This window comes from Oryx dammah, unplaced genomic scaffold (genome assembly GCF_014754425.2).
Source record: "Oryx dammah isolate SB20612 unplaced genomic scaffold, SCBI_Odam_1.1 HiC_scaffold_23, whole genome shotgun sequence".
NCBI lineage: Eukaryota > Metazoa > Chordata > Mammalia > Artiodactyla > Bovidae > Oryx > Oryx dammah.
In genome coordinates, this window is record NW_024070207.1 from 83,287,854 (window position 1) to 83,310,848 (window position 22,995).

At 37.6% G+C, this 22,995-nt stretch overlaps 1 protein-coding gene across 1 annotated transcript in view; it reads right to left on the reverse strand.

Moving 5' to 3' along the window:
* Nucleotides 1–22,995, reverse strand: part of WNK3 (WNK lysine deficient protein kinase 3) — a 182,902-nt gene that overhangs the window by 40,243 nt on the left and 119,664 nt on the right. Inside the window, exons 11-16 of the mRNA XM_040266051.1 lie at nucleotides 8,793–8,857; nucleotides 4,095–4,242; nucleotides 3,340–3,456; nucleotides 2,041–2,196; nucleotides 1,908–1,959; nucleotides 227–367 (exon numbers count right to left, since the gene is read on the reverse strand). Coding sequence (XP_040121985.1) covers nucleotides 227–367; nucleotides 1,908–1,959; nucleotides 2,041–2,196; nucleotides 3,340–3,456; nucleotides 4,095–4,242; nucleotides 8,793–8,857 — 679 coding nt within the window. The remainder of the gene's footprint in view (nucleotides 1–226; nucleotides 368–1,907; nucleotides 1,960–2,040; nucleotides 2,197–3,339; nucleotides 3,457–4,094; nucleotides 4,243–8,792; nucleotides 8,858–22,995) is intronic.

Here is a 22,995-nt window from a genome sequence, read left to right on the forward strand (position 1 = left end):
ATGCCAGACTTCCCTGTCCTTTCCTGTCTCCCAGAGTTTGCTCAAATTCATGTCCATTGAGTTGGCGATACTATCTAATCATCTCATCCTCTGCTGCCCCCTTCTCCTTGCCTTCAATCTTTCCCAGCATCAGAGTCTTTTCCATGAAAACAACTTAAAGATATGGTATATATTTTGCATCCCCATCTTCCAGGTCTGAATAAAGGTGCAGACAACAAACACTTACTAGAAAGTAGGTTTAACCCAGGAACTGTAGGCATGTACTGCTGAAGAGAAGGAGAAGATTGAGCCTCCCGGTTTCTTATTGTCTGATTTATACAAAATCGCCATCGACCAACTGGGGATGACTGAGGAGGAGCAGATTCATCTGTAGAAAGAATCGGCAAAAATTAATATACTAAGCAACTGTCAATATGTTTAACTTGTTAACCAAGAAAATCAGGTTAAAACAACAAATTGTCTTTTATCTCCATTTCCAACAGCACTAGGCTAACTTACTTCTGAGACCAGACTTCCCAAACCCAACTGACAAATACTCTAAAAAACTAAGTGCAAGATATCTTTAGAGAAGGATTTTGGATTCTTCAGAAACAAACACTGCATCGGTAGTGATTAAAAGCAGGGCACTTCTTTTTGGAAAAAAATGAAAAGCATTTTTTCCATTAAAATCTACATCTTTGTTTTGTACCTTGATTATGGTGGTGCTTACACATATCTATAGTGAAGTCGCTCAGTCGTGTCTGACTCTTTGCGACCCCATGGACTGTAGCCCACAAGGCTCCTCCGTTCATGGGATTCTCCAGTCAAGAATACTGGAGTGGGTTGCCATTTCCTTCTCCAGGGGATCTTCCCCACCCAGGGATCAAACCCAGGTCTCCCGCATTGCAGGCAGACACTTTAACCTCTGAGCCACCAGGGAAGCCCCTGTGTATACGTGTATAGATATGTGTATAGATACACATATCTATAAGAGGACTAAAATTTACAGAACTCTACATCAAAAGAAAAAAAGCCAATTTTACTTTATAACAACTTAAAAAATAAAGTAAAATAAGCCCCTACATCTGTATTCTTTTGTTAACTTATTCAAATAAGTAATTCTCTTTAAAACTTTACCCTACTTTGCCAGTTAGAAATCTACTCAAACTCCTACTAATAAGAAAATGAAGATAGAGGAGAACCCTAGCATCCTAAAACAATCTAACTTTCAAGATAATGGTATCTGGTTCCATGACTCCCACACCACCTGTTGTTTCTTCATGCTATTATTAATTCCTTCAGAGGTCCTCATTTGTCTATGGCTCTTCTCCCCCTCACAGATACTCTAAATATACCTATGATCAGAGCTGAAAAGAATGGAGAAAAAAGGTTGTGAGAAGAGAAAACAGAAGACCTCATTTTTAGTCCATGGAAGTTTATCTGGTATCTGATTTACAAAAACTTATTAGTGATCAGAGCAGGTAGAAGCATATCATTGGTGGAATGAAATTAAGAAACTAATGCTACTGATATTAAACATGAGGCAAACTCAGAACACAGTGATTTTAGTTAAGAAAGTCGCTGTCCATCTCATATCAGGAGAAAAATAAAACTTGCCAGTTAAGTTCAAACATTAAAGCTGTTAAAGGTCATCAGTACTGTGACTGCTTTTACCATGTGACAACTCAGAAATAAATTAATCAGGTAAAGAACCAATACTTAGAGGAAATGTGGAGAAGAGTTTTACTTCTCACTTTTTTTACTTCTTATTTCTGATCTATAAAGTCCTTTCAAAGTGTGAGGAAACCTATATTAACAATTTATCAAATTCCTTTATTGGCTGATATCCTTCCCAAGGTATGCAAATTAAAAGTTTCCAAATGTCTTGCTTCAAAAGCCAAATGGTAAATTTTGTTAAATATACTTACTGCTGGTTTGGCTGGATGCAGAATTTATCTGTACTTGTTCAGATGATCCTGTCTGAATTAAAAATGAATAGATAAATAAAGAAGTTCCTGATACATATTCGAGAAGACCTGTTTGCTAAGCAACTGCTCTTACTTGGCTACTGCTGGGTTCCACAGTAACAGAGTCAACTCCAACAGTTCTTTCTGTAGCAGAGTGAACATGAAGGATCTCCTGGGCTTGACCTACGATAGCCCTCAATTCTTCCACAAATTTTTCTTTTTCACTTTCCAGGACAAAGTTATCTTCAACCTATTCCAAAAGGAAAAGTAAGTCTATTCCAAAGAATGCATTTAGTTTCTTCAAAATTATAATATGATGACTACCATAAAGAAAAATTAATTGCTATTTAGATCTGATTGCCACAACAGAGTTAAGAAAGATTAGCAATAAAATGCCAGACAACACATTAAATTATTCTTTCTACTTGAGATCACCAGCATTTGTCAGATTGGCACTACTTACCAGAAGCCAACATTTTAAAAAATTTTGGCATTCTATAAATTAATTGCCATTTGAAGAACATAACTGAGGCAATGTTTACATTTAAAACTAGGATGTCCAAACTCAAAAGCTTTTAAATCAAAAATCACAAAATGAAACATCTCTAAAGATGATAAAGTATGGCCCCAAGACAGTTCACAAAATACTAAGTTGAATAAGAGGCAGAATTCACAATATTATTAACATTTTCAAATGTTAAATTCTGCTTGGCCAGGAATGTATATCCAAAGAAAACTGGCAGAAACGAAAGTATTATGTACTCTTCCTGCCACCCTAGCCCATTCCCCTGAAAAAAGAGGGGAATACTAACTTAAGCCTAACAATTTAAATAAAATACAAAAACTAAATGAAATGATGAACATTACTTGAACACCTATATGTAAGATGTTATAACTGTATAAACTATTAATGCTTAGGCCTCATCCCCCCAAATTCTAATTTAATTAGGGACCCAGGAAACAGAACTGTTTTTGTTTTAGGGTTCTTTTGGCCACACCATGTGGTTTGCGGGATCTTAGTTCCCCAACCAGGGACTGAACCTGGGCAACTGCAGTGAAAGCTCCAAGTCCTAACCACTGGACCTCTAAGGAATTCCCCGAAAGGACTGTTTTTTAAAAGCTCTTCTGTTGATTTTGACATGCAGCTAGAGTTAAGAACCACTGACCTAGCTCCTCTCTTAATGAAACTCCCTCATATTCTACACATAAATATACTGACACCAGAGGGGGTATAGTGACTTACTTTTGCTCATAACCAATTTAGCTCTTTACAAATTTTAAAAAGCAGCAGTACCCTAAGAAAATATGGCTCTCAGTAAATGATGGGGGAGAATTAAAGGGGGAAAAGACAAAGAATGCTGAAGGGAAAATAATTTGTCTTTTCTGTACTTACCATATAGTCTGCAATATCCTCTGGTGCATCACCATCAACATCAAACTTGAAGGTGACCATCTTGTTATTGTGTGTCTCCAGCTGACACTCCACCATATTGTCTCCAGAGGTAGAAACCTGGGCACAAATACTTTACTAATTTAAGAGTCAGTCATTGCCTTCTCTTTGCAAATGAAACAGGAAATATTTTGATGAGCTCACATAAAATATAAGAAAAAATGGTCTAAAATATTGAGAATCTAAAATGATTCTGTTTTCCCTTGGTGAAATACTGTCTAAATAATCACTGTATGACAAATCTAAGGCTCAAATTATTCAGCAAAAAAATCAGGAAAGAAAAGGAACACAACTTTTATAAAAATACAAAAAAAGTTACAATAGTCCCTATAACTATCTGCAATGCAAAGATCTAAATCTGGCCAATCATTTTCAAAATTCTCCTAATCCCACAAATTGACCTTTAAGCAAAAGAAAATACACTAATAATAGAAATGTAAACTGGTCCAACCTTTCTGGACAGCAATCTAGAAATATGTATTGAGAAAGTTTAAAAATCTTCATATTCTGATCAGTAATTCTACTTCCCAAGAATCTATCATAAGGAAATAATCAGCACAAATACAAAGATTTGTGCTCAAAGGTGTCTGCTGAAGAATTTCATAATACTCTGTACTCACTGCCACAGCAACATCGCCCCTCCCTGACTCCCCAGACCTCAACATGCACTCTTAACCAAATCATATTGACACACTGACCTGAAGAACAGTAAGCTGAAATTTAGTTCCCTTCTCTGACCGAGGACAGGAAGCTCTTCTCTGTTTGATCCGATCTTGTTTGCCATTTCCACTTGGGTTATCAGGGGTATTTGTGTTTTCCTTCACAGGTGCCACATCATGATTCAAACTATTATTTAAAAAAACAAAAACAAAAGCCAACTCCTGAAATTCAGTTTCTCAGAGAAGACATTATTCTATGATTCTCAAAGTCCAATATTTAACCCAAATCAGATTTATCACATCTGAAATCTCTGTATGGCTAGAATCATTCCATTTTGATGGTAAAATTCTAAGAAAAACACTCGATTATAAAATAATAATGAGTTTAAATAAAATATATAAGTTGTACAATATCTCTCAAAAAGTTATGATTGTACAACTTTGCAAATATACTAAATGCCATTGAATTGTACACTTTAAATGGGTGAAAATCTAATGGTATGTGAGTTATGTCTCAATGAAGCTGTTTTTAAAAGTTACGAAACACTGAGATTACTTTGTATGTATTAGGCAAACATCTCATAGTAATGGGAGTGAAAGAAAAACACTGCTAGTGATGGACCTCTGTGGAACCTTTTATCAGTGGATGTTCTTGACCAATTTTATTTTTTTTGTTTAGGGTTTTCTTATTAATATGTTCAAATAAAATTCTAAAAACCAATTCTAACTTAAAATAATATACCTGTTCATGTAACAAAATCAACAGAGGATAGACGAGGTGTGGAAGACAGGAATAGTACAGGAAACAGAACAAGAAATGAAAATTAGATAAAGAAAAGGAATATTATTCAGCTATAAAAAGAATTCCTGAAAAAAATCTACTCCTGATCACCAGCTATACTAAAGCCTTTGACTGTGTGGATCAAAACAAACTGTGGAAAATTCTTCAAGAGATGGGACTACCAGACCACATTACCTACCTCCTGAGAAACCTGTATGTAGGTCAAGAAGCAACACTTAGAACTGGACATAGAACAACAGACTGGTTCCAAATAGAAAAGAGTACGACAAGGCTGTATATTGTCTTCCTGCTTATTTAACTTATATGCAGAGTACATCATGCAAAGTACCAGACAGGATGAAGTAAAAGCTGGAATCAAGATTGCCGGGAGAAATATCAATAACCTCAGATATGCAGATGATGCCACCCTAATGGCAGAAAGTAAAGAGGAACTAAAGAGCCTCCTGATGAAGTTGAAAGAGAAGAGTGGAAAAAGCTGGCTTAAAATTCAACATTCAAAAGACAAAGATCATGGCATCTGGTCCCATTACTTCATGGCAAGTAGATGGGGAAACAATGGAAACAGTGACAAACTTTATTTTGGGGGGCTCCAAAATCACTGCAGATGGTGACTACAGCCATGAAATTAGAAGACGCTTGCTCCTTGGAAGAAAAGCTATGACAAACCTAGACAGTGCATTAAAAAGCAGAGACATTCATTTGCCAACAAAGTTCCATATAGTCAAAGCTATGGTTCTTCCAGTAGTCATGTATGGATATGAGAGTTGGACCATAAAAAAGGGTGAGTGCCACAGAATTGATGTTTTCAAATTGTGGTGCTGAAGAAGACACTTGAGAGTCACTTGGACAGCAAGGAAATCAAACCAGTCAATCTTAAGGGAAATCAGTCCTGAATATTCATTGGAAGGACTGATGCTGAAGCTGAAGCTCCAATAGTTTGGCCACCTGATGTGAAAAGCCAACTCACTGGAAAAGATCCTGATACTAGGAAAGCCAGAGGGCAGGAAGAGAAAGGTGTAACAGAGGATGATATGGTTGGATGGCATCACCTACTCAATGGACATGAGTTTGAGCAAATTCTGGGAGATAGTGAACGATAGGGAAGCCTGGCATGCTGCAGTCCATGGGGTTGCAAAGAGTCAGATATGACTTAGCAACTGAACAACAACATAAAAAGAATGAAATCTTGCCATTTGTAACAACATACATAGAAGCTGAGGGCATTATGCTAAGTGAAGTAAGTCAGAAAGAGAAATACAATATGATCTTTTTGTGTAATCTAAAAATAGGAAAAAACAACCAAGCAAAAAACTCCCCAGGCTCAAAGATATAGAGGATAGACTGGTGGGTGCCAGAGGCAGGAGTGGGGGGGGGAAGGTAGAGAGTGGGTGAAATGGGTGAAGGGAGTCAAAATGTACAAACTATTAATACCAGTTATAAAATAATTAAATCATGGGGATATAATGTACATCATGGAGATGATAGTTAATAATACTGTACTGCATATTTCAAAGTTTCTCAGAGTAGATTTTTAAAGTTCTCATCATCAGAAAAAAATCTTTATTAACTATATATGGTGATGAAGGTTTAGACTTATTGTGATCATTTCACAATATATAAACATAGAAAATCATTATATTGTACATCTGAAACTAATATAAACGTGTACATCAGGTTTACCTCAATAGAAAGAAAGAAAGAAACAAAGGAGGAGGGAGGGAGGGAGGGAGGAAGGAAGAAGAAAAAATACACCACAATTTTGGTTAAAAAAACTGAATGAATAATGTGAAAATTATTCAACATTATTAATTCTAACTATCTATATTTTGTAGGTTCAAGTCAATATGATTATGACAGGGCGGACTTTCTGTTGATCTGTATCAAAGGTATTTTTCAGCTTTTTCCTTAATAAATTTGAATATATTTCAATACATTTGAAACTTAAATCAGGTCTGTAAGCACCAGATATTTTTAAAATTGATTTTTAGCTTAAGTCCTTTCTCCTAAAGAACTACTCATGAAGTATCTGTATAAAGATATACAAGAAAAGAAAAACAACCCCTAATATTTTTTCTATGTCCCTGTGAAAAAGAATTTCCATAACTACAAGTGGAGAAAGAAGATTCAGTAATACTGCTCTTAGTTCTTTAATAGACAGAGAAATTGCAGTAACATAACACCTTAAGAGGATAAAAGGGATATAATTTTAGTCAATGCAGTTGTATGTATCATTCACTTTACAAAGTTATTTTAAAACGTGGTGGATTCATGTCAATGTATGGCAAAACCAATACAGTATTGTAAAGTAAAATAAAGTAAAAATAAAAATTAAAAAAAAGAATATAAAAAAATAATAATAATAAATAAAACACTAGTTTAGGGTTTGGAACAAGATGGTAGAAATTATACCCCTAAGTATAACAATAAAATCTGGAAATAATACAGTAGAGTATCACAGGAGGGCACTGAAGAGTGAAAAGATGAAGGCAGACTGGCTAGGGAATCCCAGGACTTGAAGAAAAATATAGCAGCTAAGCATCTCCTGGTTACCCACCCAGTGACAGAAAGCAGTCCAAGTTCAGCGTCTCTTGATTCTTGGCCAAAAGGCAAAGGTAGCTCAAGCACAGTGGTCTCCTGAGCCCCAACTCAGCAACAGAAGGTAGTTAAAGTGGGCCCTTTCCTCCCTTGGTAATGCTGGTGGGAACTCTACCAGTAGCATGTGGTCTGGAGAGAAAGCCTAGGGCAGTGGGTAGGGCACTGTTCTCCAACCCCTTGGTCCAGCAGTGGGCCCCAGTGATATAACATGAACCAAAGCAGACCAGAATAGTACTACAGGGACTCTGAAAACTAAATTGGCATTAAACCATAGTCCACAAAAGTATCGATAAACGAGTACCTTGGCACCTAAACACAGTGACTGCCTGCTAAAATAGAGGATTTAAATAGGATCCAGAATATCCTAACATAATGTCCAAAATGTCCAGGATACAAATGAAAATTCTTTGTCATACCCAAAACCAGGAAAATCACAACTTGGATGTGAAAAGTCAATCAAGAGATGCTAAGACCAGGATGAATCAGGATGAATCAGAACTACCTGACAAAGATTTTTTATCAAATTGTTTCAAAGATCAATTACAACTATTCCTGAAACAAATGAAAAGTCAGAAAATCTCATAATAATAGAATATATTAAGGAAGAACCAAATGGAAATTATAAAAGGAATAAATCATAGAAATAAATGATTCATTTTGCACAAAAGCAGAATGAATAGGACAAAGGAAAGAATCAATATCAGTGAATCTGAATACAGAACAAATGAAATTAAGCCAATCTGAACAAGATAGGGGCTTCCCAGGTAGCTCAGCTGGCAAACAATCTGCCTGCAATGTAGGAGACCCCAGTTTGACTCCTGGGTCAGAAAGTTATTACCAAATGAAAATACAATTATATATATACAATACATAAAATTATCTGGTTTTATAATAATATATTATTATATCTGGTTGTAAATTACTTATTTAGGTTAGCTGGAACTTTAAATTACATGATTTCCTTTTTTAAATTCTTACAATCTTTTTTTAAGAACAGAATATGAAGAGAATTCCCTGGTGGTCCAGTGGTTTGGACTCTGCACTCTCACCACCAAGGCCTAGATTCGAACCCTGGTCAGGGAACTAAGAGCCCACATGCCAAAAAAAAAAAAAATCCAGACTATTATAATAATGTGAACAAGAAAATGGTCAATAATATCACAATCCATATGATCCCTATTAACATAAAAAAGTAAGAATAATATATACTATTTTTATTGAATATACACACAAATACTAGAACACAGAAGCTTCTGTAGTCAAGAGACTAAGCACCTAAAGAAGGCAAATACTTCAACATGCCCTCATTGCTTTCATGGTACTAATTTGAAGATACTCACCTTTGAACTAAATCTGGTTTTAGAAGAGTTGCTTGTTGTTCAGCTCCAACTGCTTGGGATACAGGCTGTAAATAGCACAGAAATAAAACTTTATAACAGCAAACTTCAAGTTGAAGGTGCAATTTGCTATTATTGCAGAAAACATGTCTGTTACATTTCATATTTTGGTTACCACACAAACCAGGTAGAATGTCTACATTACTGAATGTCTATATCAATCCTACTATTGATGTTACTATCAGAAAAAGAAAAACAAAATGTAGCAGTATTGATATTCACCAAGACTTTTTCATAAAAAAGATAGCATTGTTTCATATACTTTTGTTTGTTATCTTTCAGTGGCTTCCAGTCCTAATTGCAAAACTACTAATGAATTGCTATCACTCCAGAAACAGATAAATCAGTGCTTCAAGGTTTAACATGCTGTATGGTCTCTCTCGCTCTCTCTTGTTCTCTCTTCACTAAACTACTGCCAGCAATCCCTTTGAGGTGTTAGTATCCAACAGGTGCAATACTGGCTTCTAGGAGAAAAGTTTAAGCCCTTTACAAATGCAAGTTTCAACTCTGTTGGAAAATAATTTTAAACATTTATCTAATCCATCCGATGTATTGCCACTGGTGACAGCAGAGTGACTTTAAAATGCAAATATATCAAAATCAATCAATTATCTACCTAGTTCAAATTCTCTAATGATGGCACCTCATCTTCTATAAGGTTAAGTCCCTTTGGATGACAAATTAAGTCCTTAATGAACTGGTCCCTGCCTCATTCTCTAGTTCTCCCCTTGAAGTGACACCAAACTCTAGCTCCTGTGAATGAGTTGAGCTTTTCCATATCTGATGACTCTACTTATATTCCTTCATCTCCCTGGACTATTTATAATAAATATTATAATCACTACCATGTTAAGAAAATAGCATTCTTTGGTTATTTTTTCTCATTTTATTGCTTTTATGTTACTACTTACATTGTATAATTCAAAACTTTCAAAGGATAGCAAATACTAAGTGTTTAGAAAAATAGGCATTTTCATAAACCACTGGGATTTATGGGATTGTAAATTGGCTAGACCTTTCTGAAGGGTAATTCAACAATTAAATTATCCAAGTTTTTAAAATGTCTAGCAATTTCATTTTTAGAAATTTAACCCAAGGAAATAATCAAAACTGTATGTGAGTCACTCAGTTGTGTCTGACTCTTTGCAACTCCAAGGACTACAGCCGGCCAGGCTCCTCTGTCCATGGAATTCTCTATGCAAGAATACTGGAGTGAGTAGCCATTCCCTTCTTCAGGGGATCTTCCTGACTCAGGGATTGAACCTGGGTCTCCTGTATTGCAGGCAGATTATTTACAACATGAGCCATCAGGGAAACCCTATTGATAAATACTCTTCCTATAAAAGGACCAAACTTAAAGAAATGCCATAATTGAATATAAGCACACGAGAATATCAAGTGTGCTGACTGGAAAAAAATATATTCCATTTTGTTAATTCTTCTACTGATTTTAAGATGTGTTCTGTAAACCAAGATAAGAAATCAAATTAACAAAGTTCAACTTTCTTCTTTCACTTTCAGCTGACAACAAAGAATTATATCAGAATGGAAAAGTAGAACTGCTTCAAATGCACAAAAGTTAGCTACTACTCAAAGAAACACTGATTTTAACCCAATATTGTACAATATTTTATTTTAACAAAAATATTTAGGTGAGGCTTATAGCAATATATTATCATGTAGGTACTCACTGAGAAGGCTGAATCCGATAAACTGCAAATTTGGCAATATCTTACTATACATCCTATTAATCTGAGTAATTTGGGGGGAAAAGAAGATATAAAAGCATCCCATTTTATATAATTCCATATTTTTCCACAGAGTTTATAGACAACACAGAATCAAAAGAGTTGTAAATAATTCTAATTTTAACCTTAACATTAGAATCTGCAACATGTAAAAATTCTAGTCATATACTGCTAGGCACTGCCAAATGATAGGGGAAGGCAATGGCACCCCACTCCAGTATTCTTGCCTGGAAAATCCCATGGATGGAGGAGCCTGGAGGGCTACAGTCCATGGGGTCACACAGAGTCAGACACGACTGAGCGACTTCACTTCCACTTTTCACTTTCATGTACTGGAGAAGGAAATGGCAACCCACTCCAGTGTTCTTGCCTGGAGAATCCCAGGGACGGGGGAGTCTGGTGGGCTGCCATCTATGGGGTCGCACAGAGTCGGACACGACTGAAGCAACTTAGCAGCAGCAGCAGCCAAATGATAATCAAATGTTTGTCATAGAGTGGTTTTAAGCTTGTAAGATAATATTCAAAAGTTTTATACTACCCTGGTCCTTTTGTCTGAGTAAATTATAGTAAAATCAGGAAATAAATCAAGAGTTCATACAAAGATTTAGCTATAAGGATGTTCTTCACAACATGGAATATAATTACAAACAGCAAAAAGAAAAAGAAAAATAGACACATGTTTCTTTTACCTGCTCTATTAAATAAATAATGGATGATGGATAAACCAGGATAACCACAGTGGTGTGATCATTCACCTAGAGGCAGACATCCTGCAGTGTGAAGTCAAGTGGGCCTTAGGAAGCATCACTGCCAACAAAGATAGTGGAGGTAATAGAATACTAGCTGAGCTATTTCAAATCCTAAAAGATGATGCTGTAAAAGTGTTGCACTCAATATGCCAGAAAATTTGGAAAACTCAGCAGTGGCCACAGGACTGAAAAAGGTCCACTTTCATTCCAATACCAAAGAAGGGCAATGCCAAAGAATGTTCAAACTACCACACAATTATACTCATTTCACATGCTAGCAAGATTAGGCTCAAAATCCTGCAAGCTAGGCATCAGCAGTACATGAGCTAAGAATTTCCAGATGTACAAGCTGCATTTAGAAAAGCCAGAGGAACCAGAGATCAAACTGCCAACATCTGTTGGATCATAGAAAAACTAAGAGAATTTCAGAAAAAAATCTTCTGCTTCACTGACTAGGCTAAAGCCTTTGACTGACTGTGTGGATCACAAGAAACTGTGGAAAATTCTTCAAGATATAGGAATACCAGACCACCTTACCTGCATCCTGAGAAACCTGTATGTAGGTCAAGAAGCAACAGTTAGAACTGGACATGAAACAATGAACTGGTTCAAAATTGGGAAAGGAGTACATCAAGGCTGTATATCGTCACCCTGCTAATTTTACTTATATGCAGAGTACATCATGTGAAATGCCAGGCTGAATGAATCACAAGCTGGAATCAAGATTTCAGGGAGAAATATCAATAATCTCAGATGATGACACCACCCTTATGGCAGAAAGCAAAGAGGAACTAAAGAGCCTCTTGATGAAGGTGAAAGAGGAGAGTGGAAAAAGCTGGCTTAAAACCCAGCATTCAAAAAACTAGGATCATGTCATCCAGTTCCATCACTTCACGGCAAGTAGATGGGGAAGCAATGGGAACAGTAACATACTTTATTTTCTTGAGCTCCAAAATCACTGTGGATGGTGACTACAGCCATGAAATTAAAAGATGCTTGCTCCTTGGAAGACAAGCTATGACAAATATAGACAGTGTATTAAAAAGCAGAGACATTTGTTTGCCAACAAAGGTCCATATAGTCAAAGCTACGGTTTTTCCAGTAGTCATGTATGGATATGAGAGCTGGACCATAAAGAAGGCTGAGCGCTGAAGAACTGATGCTTTTGAACTGTGGTGCTGAAGAAGATGTAAGAGTCCCTTAGACAGCAAAGAGATCAAATCAGTCAATCTTAAAGGAAATCAACTCTGAATATTCATTGGAAGGGGTGATGTTGAAGCTAAAGTTCCAATATATGGCCAGCTGATGAGAAGAGCTGATTCATTAGAAAAGACGCTGATGCTGGGAAAGATTGAAGGCAAGAGGAGAAAGAGATGACAGAGGATGAGATAGTTGGATGGCATCATCAACTCAATGGACATGAGTTTGAACAAGCTCTGGGAGATGGTGAAGGACAGGGAAGCCTGGCATTCTGCAGTCCATGGGGTTCCAAAGAGTCAGACACAACTGAACAACAACAAAACTAAATAATGGTACATTCATACTAAAGGCTTTATGCAGCCCTTTAAAATGTGCTAAAACATGTAAGATGTTATAAGTGGAAAAAGATTTATACACATTATGGTTAATTAAAATTGCATGTATGCATAAGCTTATAAAATGATCTAGAAGAATACACACTTTGTGTTAAGCAAGCTTAACTATATTCATCTTGTTTTGGGAATAAGAACTTTATACAGATTTATCAACCCTGAAATCTGGTAATCTCAGGGCTGGTTCCCATTATTTCGGTGCACAACATTATAGTTGTTTTAGACAAAAGTAAAAATGAAACATTTCACTAAATTTGAAAAACATCTACAAAAATGGCCAGGCTTCTATTTGTAAATATTAATTTTGAACTCCCAGAAATATTATGACAGAACTTGATATAAAGCTGGCAATTAAAAAAGCAGATGAATCAACTATTAGCTTTGATTCTGAGGACCAAAATAATTCTGTTAATAATAAGTGGTTATAAAATATAATTCCAGATTGTTCTCACAGAAACTATGTTTTGTTTATGTTACCTCCAGATTTAAGCATGAGGACACCATGCCACTGCTTCATCTTGCTAGGACTCCCCATAATTTATTTAAGTTTCTTTAATACAAACATTTGTTAAAGTTGGATAACAAGATGTTGTTAATGTTGTGTATACAAAAAAAAAAAAAGAAATCTCTTTGCCAAAGTATTTGCTTTCAAATACTTTGAAATGTAAACAGTGATTATATTAAAGAGTTAATCATCTAATCTCTAATTAGAAGCCAATCTAATTTATCCAGGGGGAAAAATCTTCAGTATGAATTGACCAGGTTAGATGGGGGAAGGGGAAAGTAGGAAACAGTATATTCTTCTCATTTCTCCCCAGTCCTTACCTTCAAATCCAAATCAAAGACAGATACGAATCCCTTTTCATAATGATATCTGGATATCTGAGACCTTGATAACTAGCTAGCAAATTTCAATATAACTAAAGTACTTCTTATCACTTGTAGAATGAGGACAAGACCAAAATGAGAAGCAAATCTAGGCCTGAATTCCATGGTCCACACTGAGAGAGTCATTTCCTAGGCAGGTTGATAAGAAGTCCAGGGGTCCCCAGGGAGAAAGGGGTCTGGAGTTCTCAAGGAGGAAGAAAGGACAAACTTTTTTGTCCCTCTACATTCCTTAGGATTATATAATAATAATGTATCCTGCTTGAGGACAGTCTCTGGAAAAAACCTTCTGGCTAATCCTGTTACCTTAAGGTGTAAATTATGGGAGTAGGTCTAGTGAAGTCTTTATAACCTTCAGATATTCTTTTGATTCACTGTAATAACTAATTAGAGAGTATATAACTCCATGGCTAACACTACCAAGGGGGTACTCTTTCTACCCCCTTCTGATGCCTATGTCAGAAGTTTTCTCTATCTCCTTTATACTTTAATAAAACTTTATTACACAAAAGCTCTGAGCAATCAAGCCTTGTCTCTGGCCCCGGATTGACTTCTTCTCCTCCAGAGGCCAAGAATCCTGGCATCTTTGAGTGGTTCAACAACAACTTTTCAACACCATTCTCTCCTGTTTACCATAGCATTTATTTCTTTAAATATAAATTTATTTATTTTAATTGGAGGCTAATTACTTTACAATATTGTTATTGGTTTTGCCATACATCAACATGAATCTGCCACAGGTGTACACATGTCCTCATCCTGAACCCCCCTCCCTCCTCATCCCATCCCTCTGGGTCATCCCAGTGCACCAGCCCTGAGCATCCTGTATCATGCATCAAACGTGGACTGGCGATTTGTTTCACACATGTTATTATACATGTTTCAATGCCATTCTCCCAAATCATCCCACCCTCTCCCTCTCCCACAGAGTCCAAAAGACTGTTCTATACATCTGTGTCTCTTTTGCTGTCTCGCATACAGGGTTATCATAACCATCATTCTTTTTTTTTTTATTTATTTTTAATTTTTACTTTACAATTCTGTATTGGTTTTGGCATAGATTGACATGAATCCACCACAGGTGTACATGCGTTCCCAAACATGAACCCCCCTCCCACCCCCCTCCCCACAACATCTCTCTGGGTCATCCCCGCGCGTCAGCCCCAAGCGTGTCATATCCTGCATCAGACATAGACTGGCATTTCGATTCTTACATGTTATTATACATGTTTCAATGCCATTCTCTCAAATCATCACACCCTCTCCCTCTCCCTCTGAGTCCAGAAGTCCGCTATACACATCTGTGTCTTTTTTGCTGTCCTGCATACAGGGTCATCATTGCCATCTTCCTAAATTCCATATATATGTGTTAGTATACTGTATTGGTGTTTTTCTTTCTGGCTCACTTCACTCTGTATAATTGGCTCCAGTTTCATCCATCTCATCAGAACTGATTCAAATGTATTCTTTTTAATGGCTGAGTAATACTCCATTGTGTATATGTACCACAGCTTTCTTATCCATTCATCTGCTGATGGACATCTAGGTTGCTTCCATGTCCTGGCTATTATAAACAGTGCTGCGGTGAACATTGGGGTACATGTGTCTCTTTCAATTCTGGTTTCCTCAGTGTGTATGACCAGCAGTGGGATTGCTGGGTTATAAGGCAGTTCTATTTCCAGTTTTTTAAGGAATCTCCACACTGTTCTCCACAGTGGCTGTACTAGTTTGCATTCCCACCAACAGTGGAAGAGGGTTCCCTTTTCTCCACACCCTCTCCAGTATTTATTGCTTGTAGACTTTTGGATCGCAGCCATTCTGACTGCCGTGAAATGGCACCTCACTGTGGCTTTGATTTGCATTTCTCTGATAATGAGTGATGTTGAGCATCTTTCCATGTGTTTGCTAGCCATCTGTATGTCTTCTTTGGAGAAACGTCTATTTAGTTCTTTGGCCCATTTTTTGATTGGGTGGTTTATTTTTCTGGAATTGAGCTGCAGGAGTCACTTGTATATTTTTGAGATTAGTTGTTTCTCAGTTGCCTCATTTGCTATTATTTTCTCCCATTCTGAAGGCTGTCTTTTCACCTTGCTTATAGTTTCCTTTGTTGTGCAGAAGCTTTTAATTTTAATTAGGTCCCATTTGTTTATTTTTGCTTTTATTTCCAGTATTCTGAGAGGTGGGTCATAGAGGATCCTGCTGTGATTTATGTTGGAGAGTGTTTTGCCTATGTTCTCTTCTAGGAGTTTTATAGTTTCTGGTCTTATGTTTAGATCTTTAATGCATTTTGAGTTTATTTTTGTGTATGGTGTTAGAAAGTGTTCTAGTTTCATTCTTTTACAAGTGGTTGACCAGTTTTCCCAGCACCACTTGTTAAAGAGATTGTCTTTTCTCCATTGTATATTCTTGCCTCCTTTGTCAAAGATAAGGTGTCCATAGGTGTGTGGATGTATCTCTGCGCTTTCTATTTTGTTCCATTGATCTATATTTCTGTCTTTGTGCCAGTATCATACTGTCTTGATGACTGCGGCTTTGTAGTAGAGCCTGAAGTCAGGCAGGTTGATACCTCCAGTTCCATTCTTCTTTCTCAAGATTGCTTTGGCTATTCGAGGTTTTTTGTATTTCCAATGCTCTCTTGTGTCTTCCCTAGTGGTCCAGTGGTTAAGAATATGCTTTGCAATGCAGAGGATTCAGGTTCCATCCCTGGTCAGGGAACTAAGATCCCATATGCCAAGAAGAAACTAAGCCCCCATGCTGCAAGCACTGAGTCAATGAGCCACAACTAGAGAGTCTGTGCAGTGCAATGAAAGATCTTGTATGATGCAACAAAGACCCCACCTGCTGCAACTAAGACCCCATGCAACAAAATAAGTAAATATTAAAATAAATAAAATGTTCTCCTGAACTTGTTTCTTGATCTTTATTTCCTATGATAGTGTGGGAAGAGACTGTGTCTGTAAGATTTATCACAATATCCCCAGTGCCTAACCAACACTTGAAATAAGAATAGCTGCTCAAAAATCTTTCACTATTATAATGTTCCCATTTTTACTGTTTTTATTGTTATTACAGCAACAAAACAATCACTATTTATTGAGTATTTATTAAATACTAAAGTGAAAGTTGCTCAGTCATGTCCAACTCTCTGTGACCCCATGGACTGAGGCCTGCCAGGCTCCTCTGTCCATGGAATTCTCCAGTCAAGAATAGCAGTTTCTTTCTCCAGGCAATCTTCCCAACCCAGGGATCGAACCCTGGCTCCCACATTGCAGGCAGATTCTTTACCATCTGAGCCACCAGGGAAGCACTTTATATTCATTATTTTACTAAATTCAACCCTTATGATAACTCTAAGCATAGGTACTATTACTTTTGTTTTACCAATAAGGAAACTAAGACTACAGCTGATGGAGGCAAAAATTAAAAGAAAATGAATGAATAAACAAATGACTCCAAAGAATACTGAAGAGCAGAGACCTCTTATGCATACCACAGAAGCTTTTCTGTTAGTTCTTAACCCTTCTCTCTCTTTTATAAGACTTACTTCACTATTACTTGCCCTCTTCCCATCAACGGTCCTTAGCCCTGAGTACACTTTATAATCTTAAGGGAAGAAAAGACAGAGAGAAGGAAAAAGGAGAAAAAATAAAAGAGAGAAAGAAAATTCAAGCTCAAGCACATTCTAGAGATTCTTATTCAGTTATTCTGGACTGAAGGATAGCTGTAAAACTGGGAAACGTTTTTATTTTAAAAATTGTTTAAAGTTATTTGAAACATTTTATAATCTGCCTTATTGTACTATTGTTTTAAAACATTTTATAAACTGCCTTGGTACTACTGACACTATAAAACATGTCTCTCCCACAAAGTACTTTTAAACAACCATTATATATTGAGCATTTATTACATGTTAGGCACTTCTCACATGTATCTCATCTAGTCCTAAAAAGCCTGCAAAATAGGCATTTTTTCTAACATTATGAAAAATTTCCAACATACAGAAAACCTGATAATTGTTCAGTGAAAACCGATACATCTACCACCCACAGTCTACAATATTTTACTATATTTGTATTATCACATGTATATCTATCAATCCATCTTATTTTTTATGCATTTCAAAGTAAGTTCCAAATGCAAGATAGGCATTTAAAACTTCATTTTAAAGATGAAAAGAATCTAAGCTAAAATAAATAACTTGTCTAGGATCATACAATAAATAATTCAGGCCCAACTAAAGATATAAAGTAGCTCAAACCTATTTGTATGATGTATATACCTATTTAACAGTGAAATTTTGCTTATTTAATTAAAGAAAATTATCAGATGACGAATGTGCAGGATACCCATTTCCATATTTTTTTATGGAACCCTTTATCTATAAAGTCATTGATTATCTAATTCCATTTTTTGGCCAAGCCAAGATTCTGAATAAAGAAATTTACCCTAAGAAATAACTGATCCACACACAGCATAGTTCCATGAATAAACTCACATAATGATGCCCAGGCTATTAAACAAAGAGGAATAAAAAAGATGGAAACATACCATCAACACAGTGATTAACAGACAAGAGTAATAGAAACTGGAAGAAATTTCATTAATTATAGGGCAGGTAGCACTGAACTGAAGAAAACATTACTCAGGCTTCACTCCAGCAACTTCCTAAAGATCGCCTCATCAAAGAGAAGCTAACTTAAAGGAGACATACTTCATATTTTCCCCCTTAGTATCTGTTGCTAGTTGAGTTATCAAGAGTCTGTATCAACCAGCAAATTGCATTACTCTTGTCCCAGCCCCTCCAAACTTTCTGTAAGTCCATGGAATTCTCCAGGCAAGAATACTGGAGTGGGTAGCCAGTCCCTTCTTCAGTGGATCTTACTGACCCAGGGAATGAACCCAGGTCTCCTGCACTGCAGGAAAATTCTTTAAGATCTGAGCCACCAGGGAAGCCCCATAATTATTTGGAGAGAGCAACCAACATTGTTTTTTGTTTGTTTATTTTAATGGTAGAAGTGAGAATGCATATCAGAGATAAAAAGGAGACTGAGTCATCTGGCATTCTAGGAGGAGGAGTCCCCACAAAGTAAAGCCAACTCAGCAAGGATGCAGAAAAGGAAAAATTTTGGTATCCATATATGTTGGATGGATCCACACATTTTTAAAAGGGCCACTCTGCTTACTATCATGAGAAAAAAGGTAATAAAAGAACAAAAGCACAAGGAAGAACAACAACCAGAAGTCTAATGAAATGATGCAAGAAAGAGAAAGTAGACTAGCATGGTTATCATTATGCTAGTAATTATGGTGGAGGTGGTAACAAGTACTCAGATTGTAGACATGGTTCAAGGGAAAAGACAAAAGACTTTCTGATGATGTGAAGTGAGACATGAGAGGAAGAGAGGAATAAAAGATGACCACAGATATATGGCTTGAGTAACAGGAAAGACTGAGTTGCTATTTGCTGAGATGAAGACAACTGTGGACAGAACAGGCTTCGGGTGGTGGTGGGAGGGGAGTGCAAAAAAAGTGTTTAATTTTGGACATATTAAATTTGAAATTCCTGTTACACAATCAAGTGGAGATATTGGGTGTATACTATGGAAATATGGCAAAAAAAATTTTCCTAGAAAACAAAGTCAAACCCAAAATGGACTGGAGGTATCAGGATGAAATACACACACACACACACACACACACACACACACCTGCATGTGCACACACACATTTTAATCTGTGCAATGGGAATCCTAGGAGCTATGACTCCCAAGAAGCATAAAACACACCCAACATCCAGATTTTGATCCTTAAATTACCTTTCTACTAAAAGGAATCAAAGCCCCACGGAGAAATGGAGAAATAACTGACCTAGATAGCGTATTAAAAAGCAGAGACATGACTTTGCTTCCCTGGTGGCTCAGAGGTTAAAGCGTCTGCCCCCAGTGTGGGAAACCCGGGTTCAACACCTGGGTCGTGAAGATCCCCTGGAGAAGGAAATGGCAACCCACTCCAGTATTCTTGCCTGGAGAATCCCATGGACAGAGGAGCTTGATAGGCTTCAGTCCATGGGGTCACAAAAAGTCGAACACGACTGAGTGACTTCACTTCACTTTTGACTTTGCCAACTAAGGTCCATATAGTCAAAACTATGGTTTTTCCAGTAATCGTATATGGATGTGAGAGTTGAACTATAAAGAAAGCTGAGCGCCGAAGAATTGATGCTTTTGAACTGTGGTGTTAGAGAAGACTCTTCAGGGGCTCTTGGACAGCAAGCAGACCCAACCAGTTCATCCTAAAGGAAATCAGTCCTGAATATTCATTGGAAAGACTGATGCTGAAGCTGAAACTCCAATACTTTGGCCACCATATGTGAAGAACTGACTTGTTGGAAAAGACCCTGATGCTGGGAAAGATTGAAGAGGGGAGGAGAAGGGGATGACAGAGGATGAGATGGTTGGATGGCATCACCGACTCAATGGACATGAGTTTGAGTAAACTCCTGGAGTTAGTGACAGACAGGGTGGCCTGGTGTGCTGCAGTCCATGGGGCTGCAGAATTGGACACAACTGAGTGACTGAACTGAACTGAACTGCATTTTGGACTCTTTTGTTGACTAAGAGGACTACTTCATATCTTCTAAGGGATTTGGGCCCACAGTGGTAGATGTAGTGGTCATCTGAATTAAATTCTCCCATCCATTTTAGTTCACTGATTCCTAAAATGCTAATGTTCACTCTTGCCATCTCCTATTTGACCACTTCCAATTTACCTTGATTCATGGACCTAACATTCCAGGTTCCTATGCAATGCTGTTCATTACAGCATCAGATTTTACTTTCACCACCAGACACATCCACACCTGGGCCTTGTTTCCACTTTGGCTCAGTCTCTTCATTCCTTCTGGACCTATTTCTCCGCTCTTCTCCAGTAGCACATTGGACATCTACCGACCTGGGGAGTTCATCTTTCAGGGTCATATCTTTTTGCCTTTTCATACTGTTCATGGCATTCTCGAGGCACGAATGCTGAAGTTGTTTGCCATTCCCTTCTCCAGTGGGCCTCATTTTGTCATAACTCTCCACTGTGACCCATCCATCTTGGGTGGCCTTACATGGCATGGCTCTTAAGTTTCATTGATTTAGACAAGGTTGCGGTCCATGTGATCAGTTTGATTAGTTTTCTGTGATTATGATTTTCATTCTGTCTTCCCTCTGATGGATGAGGATAAGAGGCTTGTGGAAGCTTCCTAATGAGAGGGACTGGCTGTAGGGAAAAATGGGTCTTGCTCTTGTGGGCAAGGCCATACTTGGTAAATCTTTAATCCAATTTTCTGCTGATGGATGGTGCTGTGTTCGCTCCCTGTAGTTTGGCCAGGCCAAACTAGGTAGGTGTAATGGCCACCTCCACAAAAAGAACTTATGCCAGCATGCTGCCCCACCCAGGACTGCTGCAGTCAGTGTGCCTGACCCCAAGGCAACCCACTGTCAACCCACACCTCTGCCAGAGACTCCCAAACACTCATAGGCAAGTCTGGCTCAGTCTCTTGTGGGGTCACTGCTCCTTTCTCTTGGGTCCTAGTGTGCAAAAAGTTTTGCTCGTGTCCTCCAAGAGTCTCTGTTTCCCCAGTCCTGTGGAAGTTCTATAACGAAATGCCACTGGCCTTTCAAAAGTCAAATTCCTTGGGGATTCTCAGTCCTTTGGCTGGATGCCCAGGTGGGAAATCTGTTGTGGGGCCTAGAATTTTTGCAACAGTTCGAGAACTTCTTCATCATATTCTTTGCAGATGAAGATGGAGCAGGTCTATACGGTCAGCAAAAGAAGGCCAGGAGTTGAATTTGGCTCAGATCATGAACTCTTTATTGAAAAATTCAGACGTAACATGAAGAGAGTACAGAAAACCACTAGGCCATTCAGATATGACCTCAATCAAATCCCTTACAATTATACAGTGGAAGTGACAAATAGATGCAAGGGATTAGATCTGATAGACTGCCTGAAAACTATATATGGAGGTTTGTAACATTATACAGGAAGTGGTGACCAAAACTATCCTCCAAAAAAGAAATGCAAAAGGCAAAATGGTTGTCTGAGGAGGCCTTACAAATAGCTGAGAAAAGAAGAGAAGCAAAAGTCAAAGGAAAAAAGGAAAGATATACCCATTTGAATGCAGAGTTCCAAAGAATAGCAAAAGAGATAGGTAAGCCTTCTTAAGTGAACAAGGCAAATAAATAGAGAAAAACAAGAGAATGGGAAAGACCAGAGATCTCGTCAAGAAAATTAGAGATACCAAAGGAACATGTTATGCCAAGATGGGCACATCAAAGAACAGAAATGGTATGGACCTAACAGAAGCAGAAGAGATTAAGAAGAGGTGGCAAGAATACACAAAAAAATCATACAAAAAATAAGATCTTATTGACCCAGATAAGTACGATGGTGTGCTCACTCACCTAGAGACAGACATCCTGGAATGCAAAGTCAAATGGGCCTTAGGAAGCATCACAATGAACAAAGCTAGTGAAAGTGATGAATTCCAGTGGAGCTATTTCAGATCCTTTAAGATTATGCTGTAAAAGTGTTGCACTCAATATGCCAGCAAATCTGGAAAACTCAGCAGTGGCCACAGGACTGAGAAAGGTCAGTTTTCATTTCAATCCCAAAGAAGAGCAATACCAAAGAATGCTCCAACTACCATGCAATTACACTCATTTCACATGCTAGCAAGATTAGGCTCAAAATCCTGCAAGCTAGGCATCAGTAGTACATGAACTGAGAACTTTCAGATGTACAAGCTGGATTTTAAAAAGGCAGAGGAACCAGAGATCAAACTGCCAACATCTGTTGGATCATAGAAAAACTAAGAGAATTCCAGAAAAACATCTACTTCTGCTTCACTGACTAGGCTAAAGACTTTGACTGTGTGGATTACAAGAAGCTGTGGAAAATTCTTCAAGATATAGGAATACCAGACCACCTTACCTGCATCCTGAGAAACCTGTATGCAGGTCAAGAAGCAACAATTAGAACTGGACGTGGAACAATGAACTGGTTCAAAATTGGGAAAGGAGTACATCAAGGCTGTATATTGTCACCCTGCTACTTTTACTTATATGCAGAGTACATCATGCAAAATGTCAGGCTAGATGAAGCACAAGTTGGAATCAAGATTGCC